General features: G+C 43.6%; 1 protein-coding gene across 1 annotated transcript in view; it reads left to right on the top strand.

Moving 5' to 3' along the window:
- LOC116073354 (collagen alpha-4(VI) chain) overlaps window positions 1–19,539 on the top strand; it is a 122,577-nt gene that overhangs the window by 30,377 nt on the left and 72,661 nt on the right. The window contains exons 9-15 of the mRNA XM_031345192.1: window positions 84–638; window positions 5,084–5,403; window positions 6,602–6,680; window positions 9,370–9,515; window positions 9,719–9,811; window positions 13,402–13,455; window positions 18,373–18,444. Of these exons, the coding sequence (XP_031201052.1) occupies window positions 84–638; window positions 5,084–5,403; window positions 6,602–6,680; window positions 9,370–9,515; window positions 9,719–9,811; window positions 13,402–13,455; window positions 18,373–18,444 (1,319 nt within the window). The remainder of the gene's footprint in view (window positions 1–83; window positions 639–5,083; window positions 5,404–6,601; window positions 6,681–9,369; window positions 9,516–9,718; window positions 9,812–13,401; window positions 13,456–18,372; window positions 18,445–19,539) is intronic.

Raw genomic sequence — 19,539 nt, 5'->3', positions numbered from 1 at the left:
GCTACCCTTCGTTGTCGTTGGGGACTTGTACCACTGGCTCCAGGTTCTGACCAAATGTCCTCTTGTGTCGCCCCTACCCACAGACTGTAAGAGCCAGAAAGCTGACATCATCTTCTTGATTGATGGCTCAGAATCCATCGCTCCTAAGGACTTTGAAAAGATGAAGGACTTCATGGAGAGGATGGTGAACCAGTCTAATATCGGTGCTGATGAAATTCAGATTGGCCTTCTGCAGTTCAGCTCCACTCCCCGGGAAGAATTCAGGCTCAACCAGTACTCCTCAAAGGTGGACATGTGCAGAGCCATCTTGAATGTCCAACAGATGAATGATGGTACCCGTACTGGGAAAGCCTTGAATTTCACTCTGCCCTTTTTTGACAGTTCAAGAGGAGGGAGACCCAGAGTTCATCAGTATTTGATTGTGATCACCGACGGGGTCTCCCAGGATAATGTAGCTCCCCCAGCCAAAGCCCTCAGGGACAGAAACATAATTATTTTTGCTATTGGGGTGGGAGAGGCTCAAAGAGCCCAGCTTTTGGAGATCACTAATGACCAGGACAAAGTATACCATGAAGAAAATTTTGAGTCTCTGCAGAACCTGGAAAAGGAAATTCTTTATGAGGTCTGTAGTTCCCCAGGTGAGTGACAGAGAAGTTATTTGGTCTGCAAGCTATCAGAGATGTCAGGGACCCCATTGGCTCTCTTAATAATGTAGAACTCTGATCCTTCCAGCTAGGCAGGAGGTGGATGGGAAGCTATCTGTCAGCTCTGAGCTTTTGACACAACAGTGGCTCAGGTTTCCTTGGGGACTCTTAATTATTCCTGTGCTGTCCCTGCCACGGTCACCTGAGACCTGAACATCCTCAGAACTGTCACTGCAATTTCTTACCACTCAAAGACAGAGCATAGACAAAGCCAGATAGGAATGTGTGCGCACAGCTTCCTGAAGGTTTGTGGCTACTGACAGGGAGTGAGCAGAGAGCCACTTCACTGAGATAGGCTCTTGCGAAGCAGAGCACACGGCCTTCTCTATAAAACCTCTGCCCATGATGGCAAGGTTCAAAGATGGCCTAACCCCATCCTGATGGTCTGGACCTTCTTCTCCTCCTTCCCTAAGACTTGACTTTTAGGGGGTGATAGAGATAGAAAAAAAAAACCTTCCTGGATGGCTCTATGGTAAATGAGAGGCTACTGCAAACACTTTTATCATCACAGTAGCTAATACATGTACATGCAGATACACACACAGACACACACACACATACACATAGGCACAGATACATGCACAGATACACACACAGACACATACACACACAGACACACACATAGGCACAGATACATGCACAGATACACACACAGACACACACACATGGACACACACACATAATCACAGATATATGCACAGATACACACACACATACGCACACTGAAACACACACACAAATATACACACAGAAACATACACAAATACATAAAGACACACGTAGACACACATACACAAATACACAGACACACACACATACACAGATACCTACACATGGATACACACACATAGACACTGATACACACACAGACACATATACACGTATAGAAACACACACAAACACACAAAGACACACATAGACAAATGCATACACAGAGACACACAGATATATGCACACACAGGCACATCCATGCACACACACAGACACACATAGATACAGACACACATGCACACAGAGGCACACAGACACACAGACACACAGACACATGCACATACACCCACACACTTATATCCCCTACACTGCAGCTTTGAGAACTCAATCCAGGGGCTTGAGCTTTTCCAGGCAAACTATTCTGCCATTAGATGCTATCTCAAAACCCCAGAATAGCTAACTTTTCTTTTCTTTTTTCAAATGTTTATTTTTATTTTGTGAGTATGTGTGTCTGTGGGCCACAAATGTGGAGTGTCCGTGGAGGCTAGAAGAGGGCATTGGATTCCCTCTAGGACTGGAGTTACAGGCTGTTGTGAGAGGTGGGAACTGAACCCAGGTCCGCAGATCCCCCTCCACCCCTCCACTGAATACATTTGGGAGTGCTAAGCAAATGTTGTACCACTGAACTACATCCTCAAGGTAGATATCTCTGCAGTCTGCGTAGTGCCTTTTATTTTATTATTTTTGAGACAGTGTTTCTTTACGCATCCCTGGCTAGCACTGGACTTGCTATGTAGACTAGGGAAGCCTTGGTCTCCAGAGATTCACCTGCCTCTGCCTCTCGAGTGCTGGGATTGAATTGTGTGTATCACCTCGCTGGACCACTAGTGTAGCTTTTGATGCAGTATAATATAGCACAACAAGGTCTTAGAAACTTAAACATGTTGGAGTCATCTGGGACAGCGTCAAAATGAAGACTGGGAAGCCAGGGGAGAAGGCTTCGTTTTAAACATTAATTGACTAATTACTCTTTGAAAAGGTTATCCATGTCTCTCTAATGCAAATCAGTCATTTTTATGCCATCGCCCCTTTCATTCCCCTCCACTCTTGAGGGACCCACTCTCCTTCCCAATGAGTTTCCCTGTATGCACATGTGTGTGTGTGTGTGTGCGTGTGTGCATGTGTGTATGTATGTATGTGCACGTTGTGTATATGTGTGTGCATGTAAGCACGTGCGTGTACTTGTGTGAGACCCACTGAGTTCAATTCAGGGGGAGGGGAGAGAGGGAAAAAGGGGTCAGGGAGAGAAGAGAGTTAGAGAGTATAAGAAAGTAAGAAAGAGAGGAGGGGGGTCTGGCGAGATGGCTCAGTGGGTAAGAGCACCGATTGCTCTTCTGAAGGTCATGAGTTCAAATCCCAGCAACCACATGGTGGCTCACAACCACCCGTAATGTGATCTGACGCCCTCTTCTGGTGCGTCTGAAGATAGCTACAGTGTACTTGTAACAAATAAATAATAAATAAATCTTAAAAAAAAAAAAAAAGAAAGAGAGGAGGGGGTAAATAGCCCTTTTATAGTAATCCAGGCCTACCTGGTTTTTGCCAGGTAACTGTGGGCAGAGCCTAGATGGAATGCTAACACTCTCTGTATCCTAGTAAAGCTTGAAAATATGTTTTTGTGAAGTAGTAAGTTAGTGTCTTTGCTTAGGCTCTTTCGAGATGATCACTGCTTTGCGGTAGCCCAGTGAATTTGGAAATCATTCAGAACAAACATTTGGGTGCAGTTATTGTAATGATGGAGGCAGAGGTGTAGTTCAGTGGTAGAACATACTTGCCTCAAACAAGACAAACCAGACAAAGCAAAACAAAACAGACCCCAAAATGGCAAAGCAAAACAAAAAAGCAAGGATCAGGGGATACCCCATATGTTGTAGTTCAAATTCTTCAGGGATCAAAGTCCTATATTTTCTTTCTTGGCAGGTGAATAGCACCCATCTTTTCTTTCTGGTTTTTCTTTTCTTTTTTTTTTTTTTTCAGTTGGATTGGAATTTTTGCTCATTCCAGGTTTTCTTTTAACTTTTTGATGAGATTGGACCAGACACTTTAATAACAGCCAGGAACTAATTAATTACAGAAATCTAGAGTCACAAAGCTGAAAAAGACCTTGGAGATTGCCTGCCAAGATCCAACCCTCTTCATTAACAGAAAAGAAAATGGCTCCTTGCCTTTGTTAATTATTGAATAAAGCCGGCTGAGAAGGTTCTAGGGGGATGTAAATTAGAAACACAATAATAACCTTATGGACAAAGGAAAAGCTCTCTTGTATAAAACTGGGTCTAGCATAGAAATGGGATTTATATCTGTGAGAGTGCCATTTTGTGAACCTGAACTAGATTTTAAAAACAAGTTATTTGATCTGAAAGCAGGAGAAAGACACTTTTTATTGTGCTAGCTTCAGACATCAGCTAGTGTAGATATGCCCTCACATCCCAGCCCTGGATCTCAAATTTTGGGAAAGTATTTTATTGGTGAAGGGCCAACTACATACTTATTCCTCCCCAAATTGTAGGTTTTATTTTTCCTCATCTGTAGTTTTAATTTTTCTGAGTCAAGTATTCTGATGCATGAAGACTAAATAGTTACATTTATTTTATTTTAGTGTGTGTGTGTGTGTGTGTGTGTGTTTGTGTTTAGAGGGTAACTTACAGCAGTTTGTTCTCCTTCTATCATGAGGGGTTTTGAACACAGGTCTTCTGGTTTGACAGCAAGCATCTCTTTACCTGCTGAGCCATCTTGCTGGCCTACCATGTGTGAAGATTTAACGAGGAAATGTCCACATATCTAACTTGTCTAAAGTAGCTTTAACTATGCATTGCTCCTGCTGAAGTAATTAATAGTACTAGTTCTTTCCTGGCTGCTAAGTTATTCACTCAATAACATTCTAAACTAGATGTTATCTGTGAGCATCAATTTTGCATTCTTAATGGAATTTTGTAAATGGGCTTATTATACACTAATTACAACCTGAAATGCCAGTGGACCTTCAAATTCTAGATTTAGTTTCCCCAGCGGACCTTGCAGTTTTTCAGGCAGAAGAAACAGAAAACAGAGTACACCATTCAGCTCTGACCTTTTCTAATAGTTTCTCATATACCAAAACATGACTCACATATGGGCAATAGATGAGGAAGAAAATTCCCAGGGCTGAAGATGACTCAAGACTTATTTATAGGCCCCTGTACCTGTCAGACATCCAGTGATGTATTAGGTCATGGGAGCATAGATGTCATAGCTTCTACTCTTAAGGAATCCCTGTTTAGTAGAAGAGAAAACCAAGTAAAGCCTTGATAGATACACAGGATGTTAAGTACTTCATCAGAGAGGTGCTGGTAAAAATAGAACACTTGGGAGGAGGGTCAGGATTTGGATGTGTCAATCAGCTGCATGGGAAAGAACACTCCAGGCAGAGGAAACAGGATCCGCATTAACAAAGGCACGGTACTGTGTACTTTGTATCAGTTAGCTGTTACTATGTAACAAATAAACCCTAAACTTAACCCACCTTTATTTAAGTTTGGATTTCTGGGAATTGCCTGGAAGGCATTTTTTTTCTGGTATACTATCTTCTGCAGCTGCAGGCAACTGATCTTGCTTTTCCATTTTCAAAGGATGTGACATGGATCTGTCTGTAGGAGTGGATACTTCAACTTCTTCAGAGCGAGCTCAGCAAGAACTTCGAAGGTTGCTGCCGGAGCTGATGCGGCAGCTGGCCTTGCTCTCTAACATCAGCTGTGAGACTCCTGGCCAGTTGGAGCCAAGGTTCCGCTATGTGGTTCCAGGCTTCAGTGACCAAGTCTTTGAGAAATACAATGATGAGATCGTCCAGAAGTTCTTGGTGCATCAAGCTTCTGTGAACAACCATATGGATGTAGACTTTCTGCAGTCCCTGGGAGAGATTGCCATCCACCAGTCTCATGCTAAAGTGAAGGTACTACATGCCTAAGACCCAGGCTATGGGGCAGGGTAGGATACAAAAGCTTTTGTAACTGAAGCCAACAGAAATGACGAGAGGTGACTTCCATTCATTGGACATGTTTTTATTAAGTCCTGGAGACTCTGTGCTAAACAAGGAGGGATCAAAGAGTAAAGCCCTGTCTTCCAGCTTAGCTGATCACTGGTTAATTATCCAAATCCTTCCATGGCTTAATTCCTTCTTTTGCCTGTTCGTTTGAGACAGGGTCTCTCTATGTAGCCCAGGCTGGCCTTGAACTCACAGAGCTCCACCTGCCTTACCAGTGCTAGGATTAAAGGGTTGTGCCACTATGCCCTACCAGCACAATTCATTCTCAAGACACTCAGAGGATGCTGTATGACCCCCTAGTCTCTTATGTTCATTCACAGCTCTTTTCAGAGCAAATCTGTTATTTTTCTAATCATTACCTTGAGCAGCACAAGCACACCCACGAAGCTTCTTCTTCCTGATGCCCCCTAAACAGTAAAACTCAGGCTTAACTTAGACTCAGTTTTTTTCTCCATTCACAATGTCCCCTGCTTGTCTTCTCTCCTCTTGTTAATGGCACTTTGCTATTTTTTGAGTGGATAAAAAGATGGAGGAGACAATTTTTGTAAAGTATCTTTAAGTGACTGTTTCAATGAACCCCCTCCCCATGAAGGGGAGGGAAAGTTAAAATAAAAAATAGATTTGTAATTTTGTAACAAATGGGTAACTCAGAAGGAATAGAGTAAAAGGCTGGGCACAAGAAAAAAATTCACTTGTATTTTAAGAATTGTTGCCAGGCAGTGATGGTGCACATCTTTAATCCCAGCACTCAGAGGCAGAGGCAGGCAGATCTCTGAGTTTGAGGCCAACCTGGTCTACAGAGGGAGTTCCAGGATGGCCAGACACAGAGAAACCCTATCTTGAAAAAATTATATATGTAGGAATATATACTTATATATGTTTATATACAAATATATAACATAAAATTATATATAAAATAAAATATAAAAATAAATGAAAATATAAATGTTTATAATATATAAATAAAATAAAAAATAAAAAAGAATTGTGCAATTTATAGCATCTGCTTCTGCATTCTCCTTTCTTCTTTCTTTTGTTTCCTCCATTCTTCCTGCCTTCTTCCCGTCCCTCTTACTCTCTCACCACCTCACCTCTGCTCCCCTAGGTCCTTTTAGTGTTTACAGATGGACTTGATGAAGACCTAGAGAGGCTGAGGAGAACCTCAGAGTACCTTCGCAGCAGAGGTAAGTACACACGCATGTGCCCTGAATGGACTGGCCCCTCCCACCTAGGCTGAACTCCCTTATGCCTCAGATGGGGATGGGCTCCAGGATGTCACCTGCCCTAGTGGGTGAAGCAGGGCTCCAAAGGGCTGAGGCCCAGTGGCTCTTGTGTGAGTCAGGGATGTGGAGGCATCTGCTGCCACTCCTGCTGCTCACACGTTAATTGCCAAAAATATATGTTCAAGAAAGAATTGGGAATCTGTACAAGATTGTCAGCGGCTTGTTCAGTAGCAAAAAGCCAACTGTGTATATGATGAGAGTTTACTGATCAAAGTATCAACAGTAACACTTGTAATGACATTCAACTAACACAGCAATTCCTGGTTGAATTTCTTAAACACCTATGTCCATCTGGTCTTGTGTGAGCAGACTCCACTGATTTTTTTAGTGCCAATTTCATTAATAGGATAAATTCTGTCCAAATGCACACAACCCCAAATCTCATGTCTGAAGGTGGTCAGGGTATAATGCCCTTTCTCCCTCCCGCTCACCGCTCAGGCTCTCAGGCACGTTCTAACTGCTATGGCCTGGGAAATGGCAGAATTGTACACTGTCCTGAAGGGTTGTCCCTGGGAGTGACATGTGTCACTTCTGTTCACATCTTATTTGATGGAGCAACACTATCACTTTGAACTTAAAACATATTTCAAGGTAAGGAATTGAGGCTTACTCAAGTTAATAACTGTCCCTAAGAAATGAAGTCCCAGGGCTGGAAAGATGGCTCAGTGGTCAAGAACACTGTTGCTTTTATAGAGGACCTGGCTTGGCTCTCTCACATAGTGGCTCACAACTGTCTGTAACTCCAGTTGTAGGGAATCCTAGAAATCCCTCTTCTGACCTCTGAGGGTACCTGGCTTGTGTTTGGTACACAGACATATATGTAGGCAAAGCACTCATACATGTAAAATAAAATAAATCTAAAATTTTAAGTGCAATCTTACCATGCATCCTCAAGAAGGGAATAAGAATATGCATAAGCAGTCACAGGATTACCAGAATTCTCCTTCCCTTCTTTATATAATATATATATATATATATATATATATATATATATATATATATACACACACACATACACATATACATATATATATACATACATACATACACACACACACACATATATATATACATATATATACACACATACATATATATATATAGGAGGGTCATGTGTATATTAAGCAAGTGTTCTGTCATTATGCTACATCCACATCCCTAGACATTATTTATTCATTTTAACTTTTGTTTACTTGCGTGTATTCATGTGTGTGTGCACTGTTACATCCCAAAGAAACTTGGAACGAGCCTCACTCAGTATCTGTACCTCCTGCCAACAGTTCTTACCCCACCCCTCCTACCCTAAACATTCCCAGTTCAGGGCTGAGCTTCTCCCTTCCCCAGCTTATAATAATCCTGTATAGTCATGCCATCTTTGGCCCCGTGCTTGGGCCTCTCCTCTCATGGTTCTGTTCTTGATTCCTCTGGGGCTCTCTGGGTCCTTGGCTCCTTCCCCTCTTCTTCTGCTTCTCCTCCTCTCTCCCTCTCTGTCCTCTCAGGGTCTGGTTCAGTCTGGACCCTTCCTGATGTCTCTAGCTGTTTTCCCCTTCAGATCCACCATAAAACCCTTTTCTACAGTCATACCTTGGAGCGGTCTTGTCCTCATTTTCATTCACACATATGTGTATGTGTGTGTGTATGCATACATGGCAGACATGTGGAGGTCAGAAGACCACATGTGGGAATCAATGCTCTCTTTCTACCATGTAGGTGTGGGGATTGTACTCAGGTTGTCAGACTTGGCAACAAATGACTTGATTTATATCTTACCAGTACCTTGACATAATTTCCAAGCCTAAACTTCAAGTCAACTTCAGAGGTGACTTTAGAAGGATGTAACAATACGAGAAAGGCATCAGAGGGCCTGGAGAGCTGACTCCGTAGTAAGGAGCACTGGCTGCTCTTCCAGAGGACTCAGGTACAATTTCAGGCATTCACATGGCAGCTCATGGCCATCTGTAACTCCAGTCCTGGGAGACCTGATACCTTCTCTGGCCTCTGTGGGTACTATCTGTGGTGCAAATACATATATTCAGGCAGATACTCATACGTATGAAATAAAAATAAATAAACCTCAAACAAAAATGAAAAAATAAAAGCATTTGAAGGAAAGGCAGAATGACCATTAATGGTTTGAAGTTAGCCTGGGCTTTCTTGAAAGCATTGGACCATCCAGGGCTACATAAGTAGAATCTCAATGAAACAAACAAACAAACAAACAAACAGAACCAAACCAAACAACACCAATAGCAATGAAAAAGGCTAGTTGTGTTTTTTGCTCCTCCTCCTCCTCCTCCTCTCCTCCTCCTCCTCCTCCTCCTCCTCCTCCTCCTCCTCCTCCGTTAGATCCAAACAGTTCCTGCAGCCCAAGTGGGCCTCAAACTCCTGATCTTCTTGCCTCCAATTGCATGTTGTGAGGCTGCAGATGGAAGCCACCCCACCTGGCCTTGGAACTTGTTTTGATTTTAACAAAAATGCTGCTTGAGACTGAGGATGTGGTGATGGTGGGACTGAGTGACCAACTGAGGCAGAGACAGAGACAGATGGGCTCTAGAGATGGGTAATAAACCTCACTGTTGTCATTTTGAAGGGCTCTCTGGACTTCTGCTGATCGGCCTGGAAGGTGTACATAAGTTAGAAGAGCTGCAGGAGCTGGAGTTTGGCAGAGGGTTTGCATACAGGCAGCCTCTGAGCTTCAGTCTGCCATCCCTCCCAAGTGTCTTACTGAAGCAACTCGTGAGTCCCCTTCCAAGGCTTTGTTCTTTACTTGGTCCTGATGATGATGATGATGATGATGATGATGATGATGATGATGATGATGATGGCGACTTTGAAAACTTGTGGAGGGTGGGATGGGGTTGGGGGAGAACTTTGCCTGTCTAGAGTGTAGTGTGAACCAGAAGGAAAAAAACATATGTGACACAGGTTCTGTGTTTCAGGACACAATTGTGGAGAGGACATGCTGTAATGTGTATGCCAAGTGTTATGGAGACGATGGGGTCAGAGGTGATCCTGGGAGTCTTGGGGAGGAGGTAAGAATTCCTGGGTGAGGATGGGGAAGGGAGAGAGGTGACACTCAATACCCATGCACACCATTCTTACATGCTCGCAGCCTTATTTCTAACTCTACAGTCCTAGCAAACTTTTTAGGACCTTGTTATTTTACATCTATGATCCTGAAATTCTGAGAGTGAGCCACACTCTCCCAGATTGCATAGTACAAAAGGGCATTTGGAAGTTGAACTCGTATGTTTATCTGATGTCACCGCAATCTATTCTTTGTACCATATAATGTTATCTTTTTGTTTTTTTAATTTAATTTTTAATTATATTTATTTATTTGTGTACATGTGCAGGCCATGTGTTCATGTGGAGGTCAGAGGACAATCTTTGAGAGTCAGGTCTCTCCACCATGTGTGTCCAGGGATCAAATTCAAGTCATGTGTTTTTATTTTGTTTTTTGTTTAATTTTTCTTTTCTTCCTTCCTTTTTTCCTTTCTTTCTTTTCTTTTTTTTTAAAAAGGATTTGTTTATTTTTCTTTATACACTGTAGCTGTCCTCAGACACACACCAGAAGAGGGCATCAGATCCCATTACATATGGTTGTGAGCCACCATGTGGTTGCTGGGAATTGAACTCAGGACCTCTGGAAGAACAGTCAGTGCTCTTAACCTCTGAGTCATCTCTCCAGCCCCGATTCCTTTCCTTTTTTGAGAAAGAGTTTCACTATGTAGTCTGGCCTAGAACTTGTTCTGTATACCAGGTTGGCTTTGTACTCACATAGATCTGCCTGTCTCTCTTTCCCAAGTGCTGGGCTTAAAGATCCGCAAATGTGCAGCCCAGGTCACCAGTTTGCTCACTTTTAACTTTTCTTTTTGCAAGATTTATTTATGTATTATATGAAAGTACACTGTAGCTGTCTTCAGACACACCAGAGGGCATCACATCTCATTACGGATGGTTGTGAGCCACCATATGGTTGCTGAGATTTGAACTCAGGACCTTTGGAAGAGCAATCAGTGCTCTTAACCCCTGAGCCATCTCTCCACCCCCACTTTTAACTTTTAAGAAAGTCTTTTCCTGAACTCAGTGTTTCTCTATTTGGCTAGGCCAGCCAACAGGTCAGCAAGCTGCAGAGTTCTCCTTTGTCACCCCCACCCCCGAAGTGCAGAGATCGCAGGCGTGTGCTGCCTCACCCAGCAACCCAGATGCTGAAGCTCAGGGTCAGGGCCTCATGCTTGTGGGGCAAGCATTTCACCTGCTGAGCCATGCCCCAGCCCTTCCTCCTGTTTATTTGACAAATACAGTCACAGAGCCTACCTCTGCATAGGAGTCTCCACTTTCCAAAGATTTAACCTGCTCAGCATCATTTCCATTTCTTTTCTTTTCTTTTCCTCCCTCCTCTCCTTCCTTCCTTTCTTTTTTCTTTCTCTTTGCAGTAAATACCTTTCCATCCTCGTCTCAGTCAGGGTTTCTATCCCTGCACAAAACATCATGACCAAGAAGCAAGGTGGGGAGAAAAGGGTTTATTCAGCTTACTTCCACATTGCTGTTTATCAGCAAAGGAAGTCAAGACTGGAACTCAAGCAGGTCAGGAAGCAGGAGCTGATGCAGAGGCTGTGGAGAGATGTTCCTTACTGGTTTGCTTCCTTATCCTTGATCAGCTTGCTGTCTTATAGAACCCAAGACTTCCAGCCCAGGGATGGCACCACCCACAATGGGCCCTCCTTCTTGATCACTAATTGAGAAAATGACTTACAGCTGGATCTCATAGAGGCATTTCCTCAAGGGAGGCTCCTTTCTCTGTGCTAACTCCAGCTTGTGTCAAATGGACACTACATCCCTCCTAACATGCTTTTCATAGCATTAAATGTTGAGAAATGATATAGTCGTTGGTTTCAGGAAGCAGCTGACTTTCATCTGTGTTAATCCTGTGTTAGTCCTGTGTTAGTCCTTAGCACACTGAAGGAAGAACAGCTCATAGAAATGTTCCTTAGGTGGTCAGGGCTGGCCAGGTCCAAGGTTCCCTGTTCATAGGAACCAAAGTTTTGTGACAGGTACATAGCCTCACATCTGAGTGAGCTGAGCCAAAGCCACCATCTTTGACACTGTCCTTGAGCTCTCCAGGCAGCTAGGAGGACTTTGAGCTAAAGATATTTACAGGCGTGTGTCACCATCCAAGGATGAAATGAGTTGTTTTTGTTTTTAATTTTAAAGGTTTAATTTCTTAATTAGTTGCATGTATGCACCCCTGCCTATGTTTGGGTGTGTGTAAACAAAAGCTGGTGCCTGCAGAGGCTAGAAGAGCCTGTCTCATCTCATCTGTTGTGGGTGCTGGGAACTGAACTTGAGTCATCGTCAAAGGAAGTCTGCTCTCTTAACTTGGGAGCCATCTCTTCAACCCCTGAGTCCTTAATGGGTTTGTAGATCAGTCTGATCAAGTTGAAGTAGTGCAGTGATTTGTTTTGTTCTGTTTTGTTTTGGGGGATAAGGTCTCAAGTGGCCCAGCCTGGCCTTGAACTTCTTATGTAGCTGAATATGACCTTGATGTTTTGATTGTCCTGGCTTCAGGTCTAAGCACCAGGATTAGTGGTGGTATGCCTCACCACGCTTGGTTTATGTAGTTGCTGGGGTTTGAACCCAGGGTTTCATGCATGTCAGGCAAGCACCCTGCCAACTGAGCTACATCCCTGGTCCTATAAAGACTTTTTGATAAAGAAAATGAAGCTAGTCCTTAGTGGCAGGTTTCTCTCTCATGTTCTTTAAAATTAGACTAGAGGATTGAATTTTGGAACCTCTTACTGTGTGTGACAACTGAGTCACCAAGTCGCCAATGCTAGTAGCATCTCTAGGGTTAGAAAAGGTTGACTTCGCTGCTTGGTTAGAACTGAGTGCTTGGTTGTATTGAATTTTACAAATAAAACATGCCTCACTGATTGTATTGGTGAATTTTAGGCTAAATAAACAAATCTACCTTTTTAAACAGCAAGGCAACATTCCTTAGGATGATACAGTATTTCAGCTTAAAACTGAAAACAACCGAGAAGACTAAACCGTTGAGTCACAAATGAACCCTTCTTTAGGAGTAATCTGAGGCCTGACCTTTTGCAGATTTTTTTGTTTTGCTTTGTTTTTTATTAAGATTTATTTATTTTATGCATATGAATGCTCTGTCTGTATGCCAGACGGCATTAGTTCACATTATAGAGAGTTGTGAGCCACCATGTGGTTGCTGGAACCGTACGCCATCTCTCCAGATCCTGTAGATTGTTTTAAAAGTAAGGTCGAAGACCTGTTTAGGAAGAACACTCCTCTTCCCCTTTAAAGTTTAAACTAGAAACTAATCTCCATCTGAGTTTTCATGATAGCATGGTTTAAAAAATATTGTGTAAACGCAGCGATAATCGGAAGAGCCAGACACATTCCTATTCTCCCTATAATACAGGCCAAGGATCCCCATTTCCGTGTACTTCCTCCAGTAGCTACTAGATTTCTTTAATAACATGTGGACATAGTGAGACAAGACTATCTCACAGTAGCAATTAAATTATTTTGCGTAGACTTGAGAAATGATGAAGAACCTAGAGTCCGAGTTACCTATTTCAGTTTCTTGTTTTCTCAGGGATGGAGGGGTTTGGACGGGCTCCCCGGCCATCCTGGTGAAGAGGGAGAGCACGTGAGTACTGGATCTTTCCCGTCCTCAGCCTCCCGTCCTTTCTTGTCCCCTCTCCTACCTGCTACCATCGGCTGAGCCTAGGTGGTTTGTTACTGTTGTCAAGCCGCACTGATTATGACTGGTGTGACAAGAGGCACTGAAGAGAGACCATGTCCGTTCTTAATGCACAGCAGTCACTCAGTGCTTTCTTGAGTGGCAGCGAAGATTCTGGAATTGTGCCAAACCACTTAAGGTTTGCATAAAACCCCCGTCTATCTCACTCCAACCCCAGGATGTGCTTCAAGAGAAGTATGCACTATTTGTTTATTGGTGGACAAAAATGTATGTTAGAGGGAGAGTGGCATGTAGTGGGTTGTTTTCACCCCATCCTAACAGTACCAATAAGACACATGAATTCCATGGATTTCAGTTGATTTTTAAAGTCGTTTGTCCTGGGAGGCTATTTTAAAGTTGATTTGCAGGGACACCCCTAGTTGTCAACCTTTCTGGTCTCAAGACACCGTCCTACTCTTTATTACCCCAGCTTTATTGAGATTTAATTGACAGATGGAACCACATGTCCTAAAGTGTGTAAGCTCAATGCTTTCATATACGCCCATGGTGTGAGATCGCCATACAGTTGAGGCCATTGGCAGGTGGCAGTCAGCACTTTTTCTGGTGTGTGGTGACATTTTGGATCAACCCCTTTAGAGAATTTTGAGCAGCTAATGCTCTGTGTTTACTGTGGCTGTCATACTGTATACTAGAGCCCAGAGCACACTCACTTACAATTAAGTTTATACCTTCTAGCCTTAGGCTCTCTAGTTCCCCACCCTTCAGACTTTATTCTCTTAACAATTACTGAGGACCTCACAGACATTTGGTGTATGTGGTGTGTGGTGTGTGTGTGTGTGTGGTGTGTGTGTGAGTGTGTGTGAGTGTGGTGTGTGTGTATGTGTATGAGTGTGGTGTGAGTGTATGTGTGTGTGGTGTGTGAGTGTGTGTGAGTGTGTGTGTGTGTGGTGTGTGTGTGTGTTTATGTGTGTGTATGTGTGTATGTGTGTGTGTGTGGTATGTGTGTATGTGTGTGTGTGTTTGTGTGTGTGTATGTGTATATGTGTGTGTGTGGTATGTGTGTATGTGTGTGTGTGGTGTGTGTGTGGTGTGTGTGTATGTGTGTGTGTTTGTGTATATGTATGTGTGTGTATGTGTGTGTGCTTGTGTGTGTGTATGTGTGTGTGTGGTATGTGTGTATGTGTGTGTGTGGTGTGTGTGTATGTGTGTGTGTTTGTGTGTGTGTATGTGTGTGTGTGGTGTGTGTGTATGTGTGTGTGGTGTGTGTGTGTTTGTGTGTATGTGTGTATGTGTGTGGTATGTATGTGTGTGTGTGTGTTTGTGTGTGTGTATGTGTGTATGTGTGTGTGTGTGGTATGTGTATATGTGTATGTGTATGTGTGTGTATGTGGTGTGTGTATGTGTGTGTGTGGTGTGTGTGTGTTTGTGTGTGTGTATGTGTGTATGTGTGTGTGTATGTGTGTGTATGTGTGTGTATGTGTGTGTGTGGTGTGTGTGTGTGTATGGGTGTATGTGTGTGTGTATGTGTATGTGTGGTGTGTGTGTGGTGTGTGTGTGTTTGTGTGTATGTGTGTGTGTATGTGTGTGTGTGTGTGTATGTGTGTGTGGTGTGTGTGTGTGTGTGTGTGTGTGTGTGTGTGGTGTTGGGGACTGAACCTAGGACCTTGATCATAGGCAAGGTCTCTATCCCTCAGTCTCTCCCAGCTTTGGGGTTTATTCTCGTGATATCTATTGCAAGTTAAAACTGAGAGTTTTATTGACTTATTTCTTAATGACAAATCCCCACTAAGTGTAATATACACAATATCTTACTTTATGAAGGATGAACATATTTGATAAAACAAAAACATCAGCATGAAAAGCGCATTGTTTTACACATTTAGTCTTTAGGAGGCAGCTGAACTTGTGTTCCCTCCACCTCCTACTGAGGAATGAACGAGAGTTAAAACAGAAAATAACGTTGGAGGCCAATAGCGCCTCCCAGAGACTGACCTGCCAGACAGAGAGCTTTCATGGGATGCACCTGTGCTCTCTGCACATGTGTGACAGATGTGCAGCTCCGTCATCACATGGGTCTCCTAACAGCTGGCCCAAGGCCTTTTATGATGCTGTTGCCTGTAAATGTTTTCTTTCTTCACCTGTTTTTTTTTTTTTTAATTTATTTGTATAAAAGTGTTTTTCCTGAAGGTGTATCTATATACTACATATGTACCTGATATCCACAGAAGCCAGAAAAGAGTGTCAGATCCCTTGGAACTGGAGTTACAGGCAGTTGTGGCTGTCATGTGGATGCTGGGAACAGAACCTAAGTCCTCTGGAAGAGCAGTCAGTGCTCTTAACTGCTGAGCCATCCATTCTGCTCCTCCACCTGTTATCTTGAACATCTACCCTGTGTGATAAGCAGAAATTAAAGGCAACATGTAACCAGGATGTGTGTAAAACAATCTACTTTGCAATTTTGGGAGCATCGCTCAGCCCATCCCCAGCCCCTTTCTTCAGTAAGCTCAGCTTCACTGAAGTGAGTTTTTGCTATTTCATTTAGAACTAGCAAAAATATACCTCCTAATAATTTTTGGTGCTGTTTAAAATGTCCTTTAAATGTTATTTTTATTTTATATGTGTGGGGAAGAGTTGATGAGCTGGGCCCACATTAGATATGTATAAAGCCCCTCCAGCTCATTTAGGGCTCTTGGATTTCAGACCACCAGGAGAGCTCAGGCCGTGGCTGCCTAGGGGATGGTTTTGTCCTCAGTTTTTCTAACATCATAATAGCCAAGATATCTTTATAGACTTCAGTGACAGAGTTAGAGATATAAGAGGCATTTATAATTTTAAGTTTTATTATAGCACTTTAGGGAAGATGAAATGGATGGAGCCTGTTTTGATAATATATTTCTTTCTCTCAATATAACTACATGACTTCAACACAGTTCATAATATATAACATATAAATCAACAAGGGATCTTACTTAAAATTACGTTGTCTTCCATAGCTGCTGTTTTCATGTGCAGCGCCTTTCTCTTTGGAGCAGACACGTTTTTGAGAGCTTGGTTATCACTGTAGCTGGGACTATTGTATTTGATAGAACAGTGCTAGCCAGTATTATTTCTTTTAAAGTGTGTGTGCGTGTGCGTGTGTGTGTGTGTATGTATGTGTGTGTATGTATGTGTGTGCGTGTGTGTGTATGTATGTGTGTGTATGTGTGTGTATGTGTGTGTATGTATGTGTGTATGTGTGTGTATGTGTATGTGTATGTATGTGTGTGTATGTGTGTGTATGTATGTGTGTGTATGTATGTGTGTATGTGTGTGTATGTGTGTGTATGTATGTGTATGTGTGTATGTGTATGTGTGTGTGTCTGTGTGTGTATGTATGTGTATGTGTGTATGTGTGTGTATATGTATGTGTGTGTGTATGTATGTGTGTGTATGTATGTGTGTATGTGTGTGTGTGTATGTGTATGTGTGTATGTGTATGTGTGTGTGTATGTGTGTGTATGTGTGTGTGTGTATGTGTGTGTATGTATGTGTATGTGTGTGTATGTGTGCATGTGTATGTGTGTATGTATGTATGTGTGTGTATGTGTGTGTATGTGTGTGTATGTGTGCGTGTGTGTGTGTGTGTATGTGTGTGTGCTGCATGGAGGTCCCTTTCAGGACTGGGTTCTTCTTCCATGCGGTTGAGGCAGGATCTCTTCTGCTTATGTGTTGCAGACTTAGGCCCACCGGCTTGGACGACTCCAGACGACTCCGTCTCTGCCTCTTGTCTTGCCACACGAATCCTGGAGTCATAGATTCCTACCACAGCATCGGGCTTTTTACATGGGTGCCGGGCACTCAGACCAGGCTTGCTCATCTGGTTCTTTTGCCCACTGAGTCATCTCTCCAACCCTCTTTTGTGTTTCATGCAATTTCTTACAAGAGAAGATGACTCTTCACCGTGGGTTGTCCTCTGAACAGCTCTGAATATTGTTTTTCTAAAAATGGTCCAGTTTTCCTGTTCAGGGCCAGAGATATCTTTGTGGGTGGAATGCTGTCAGAGGTGTGGACGTACATGTTCAAGTTGAACATGTCTAGGAATGGACAGTTTATCCTTCCAGATATCATACCTCTCGAAAACACGCCCTCCAACTCAATGGCGTGAGTGAGTGTTCGGAGGCTGGGGGGATGTCCCACTGGGTAAAGTGCTTGCTGGGCAAGCAAGATGACCTGAGTCTGATCCCAGAACTCATACAAAGCTAGATGTTGTAGTGTGCACACCTGTGGTCCCATGGCTCATATGGAGCTAAGATCAAGAAACTCTATGTTAAACAAGGCAGGGAAAAGCATATCATTTTGCTTCTTATTTAGGGCTTCAGCTTGGCCAGTTGATGAATTTATAATCTGAGGATCTTGTAGGCCATATCTGGTCAGGTGTCTGAAGGTGGAAAACTGTAGGGACCATCTATGTTCCAATCCCTTTGATGAGCATCACTGCTGGTTTGAATTACTTAGATGGGTGTCTTAGGGTTTCACTGCTGTGAAAGGCAACTTGACCAAGGCAACTCTTACACATAAAACATTTAATTGGGGCTAGCTTGCAGTTTCAGAGGTTCAGTCCATTATCATCATGGTGGGAAGCGTGGCATCATCAGGCAGACTTGGTGCTGGAGAAGGAGCTGAGAGTTCTGACTTGATCTGAAGGGAGTCAGGAAGAGGTTCTCTTCTGCACTGGGTGGAGCCTGAGCGCTAGGAGCCCTCAAAGCCCACACCCATTGCAACAAGGCCACACCTCCTAATAGTGCCCCTCCCGATGAGCCAAGCATATTGAAACCACTGCAGTGGGCATGGAGACAGAGTATCTTCCTGTGTCTTTCTCCACAGGGACAAAGAGGCCCCCGAGGTCTTCCTGGACTCCGAGGTGAGGAAGGATGCCCAGGTGTGAGAGGACCTAAGGTAAGTGTGACCTTGAACTTTGAGATTCTTTGGCTTTCCTGTTCTCCTTGAAGTGGAGAAAAAGTAATTCCTCACTACAGCTATGGGATTTTAGCTCCCAAGACTGAAGGTTGCCTGGAAGCAAAAAACTACAAAGAGAGAGTTTGCAGGGAGGTGGTCCCAGGAGACCCTTTGACATCAGACAGAGGGAAAGAGACCTAAAAAGACAACTATCAGGTTCTGGCTGTGGGCAGAGCAAGTCCGAGCTGAGGAGGAGCTCTGGCGGTGAGTGTTGAATGTGAACCTGAGTCTTATGCACTCGGACATGAGGGAGTGGAAGTTCTATTCCAGATCCCACCAAGGAAGAGTTGGGAGCTCGTCCTAAGAGGAATTAATTCCTTAGGACTTTAGGCTGACCTTCACTTGAGGAGAGCAGGCTCTGGTTCGGGGGTAAGGTGGGGGGGCAGTGGGGCAGTGGTGGGGGGAAGACCATCAAACCATCAAGACAAGAGTTGAGTGTGCTGATGATTGGGAGGTAAGCTTGAGAACCCTGAGTTTCAACAGCTAGGGGGGAGATGGGCAGAATGCTTCTTTTTAAGTGGTTGCATTAAATGACTCTGAAGCTTCCAGGATTGGAGGACCTCTTTCAGTAAGCTCAGAAAGAAATGTGCTGATGCTGGCCTGGCCCACTTCCCAGCCACTTCCCAGGCACATGGCCCATTACCTGCCATCTTGGTCTCCGCCCTGGCCCTTCCTTCTTCATTTGTGTCCAGATGGCGGCTCCCCGGATCCCACTTGAGACCCTCTCCTCTCGCTGGGCACAGAAGTCTTGCCTTTTACTCTCCTGCCCAGCTATGTGCTGTCCAGCCCTTCATTTTAGCCAATGAGAAGATGGTGGAGAACAAGGTTTTACGAAGTACTGAGTCAGGAGATGCTTCATAACAAAGACAGTGTACCAAAGCCTGACTACCACCAGATCTCTGTGTATAGAAAACATTTGAGTACACAGTGCACAAAAACATTCCCCCAATCGGGCAGTGGTGGCACACACCTTTAATCCCAGCACTTGGGGGGCAGAGGCAGGCAGATTTCTGAGTTCAAGGCCAGCCTGGTCTA

This window comes from Mastomys coucha, unplaced genomic scaffold (genome assembly GCF_008632895.1).
Source record: "Mastomys coucha isolate ucsf_1 unplaced genomic scaffold, UCSF_Mcou_1 pScaffold23, whole genome shotgun sequence".
NCBI classification, from domain to species: Eukaryota; Metazoa; Chordata; class Mammalia; order Rodentia; family Muridae; genus Mastomys; species Mastomys coucha.
Note: the sequence above shows the minus strand (reverse complement) of the source record. Positions and strands in the feature narration are given on the sequence as shown.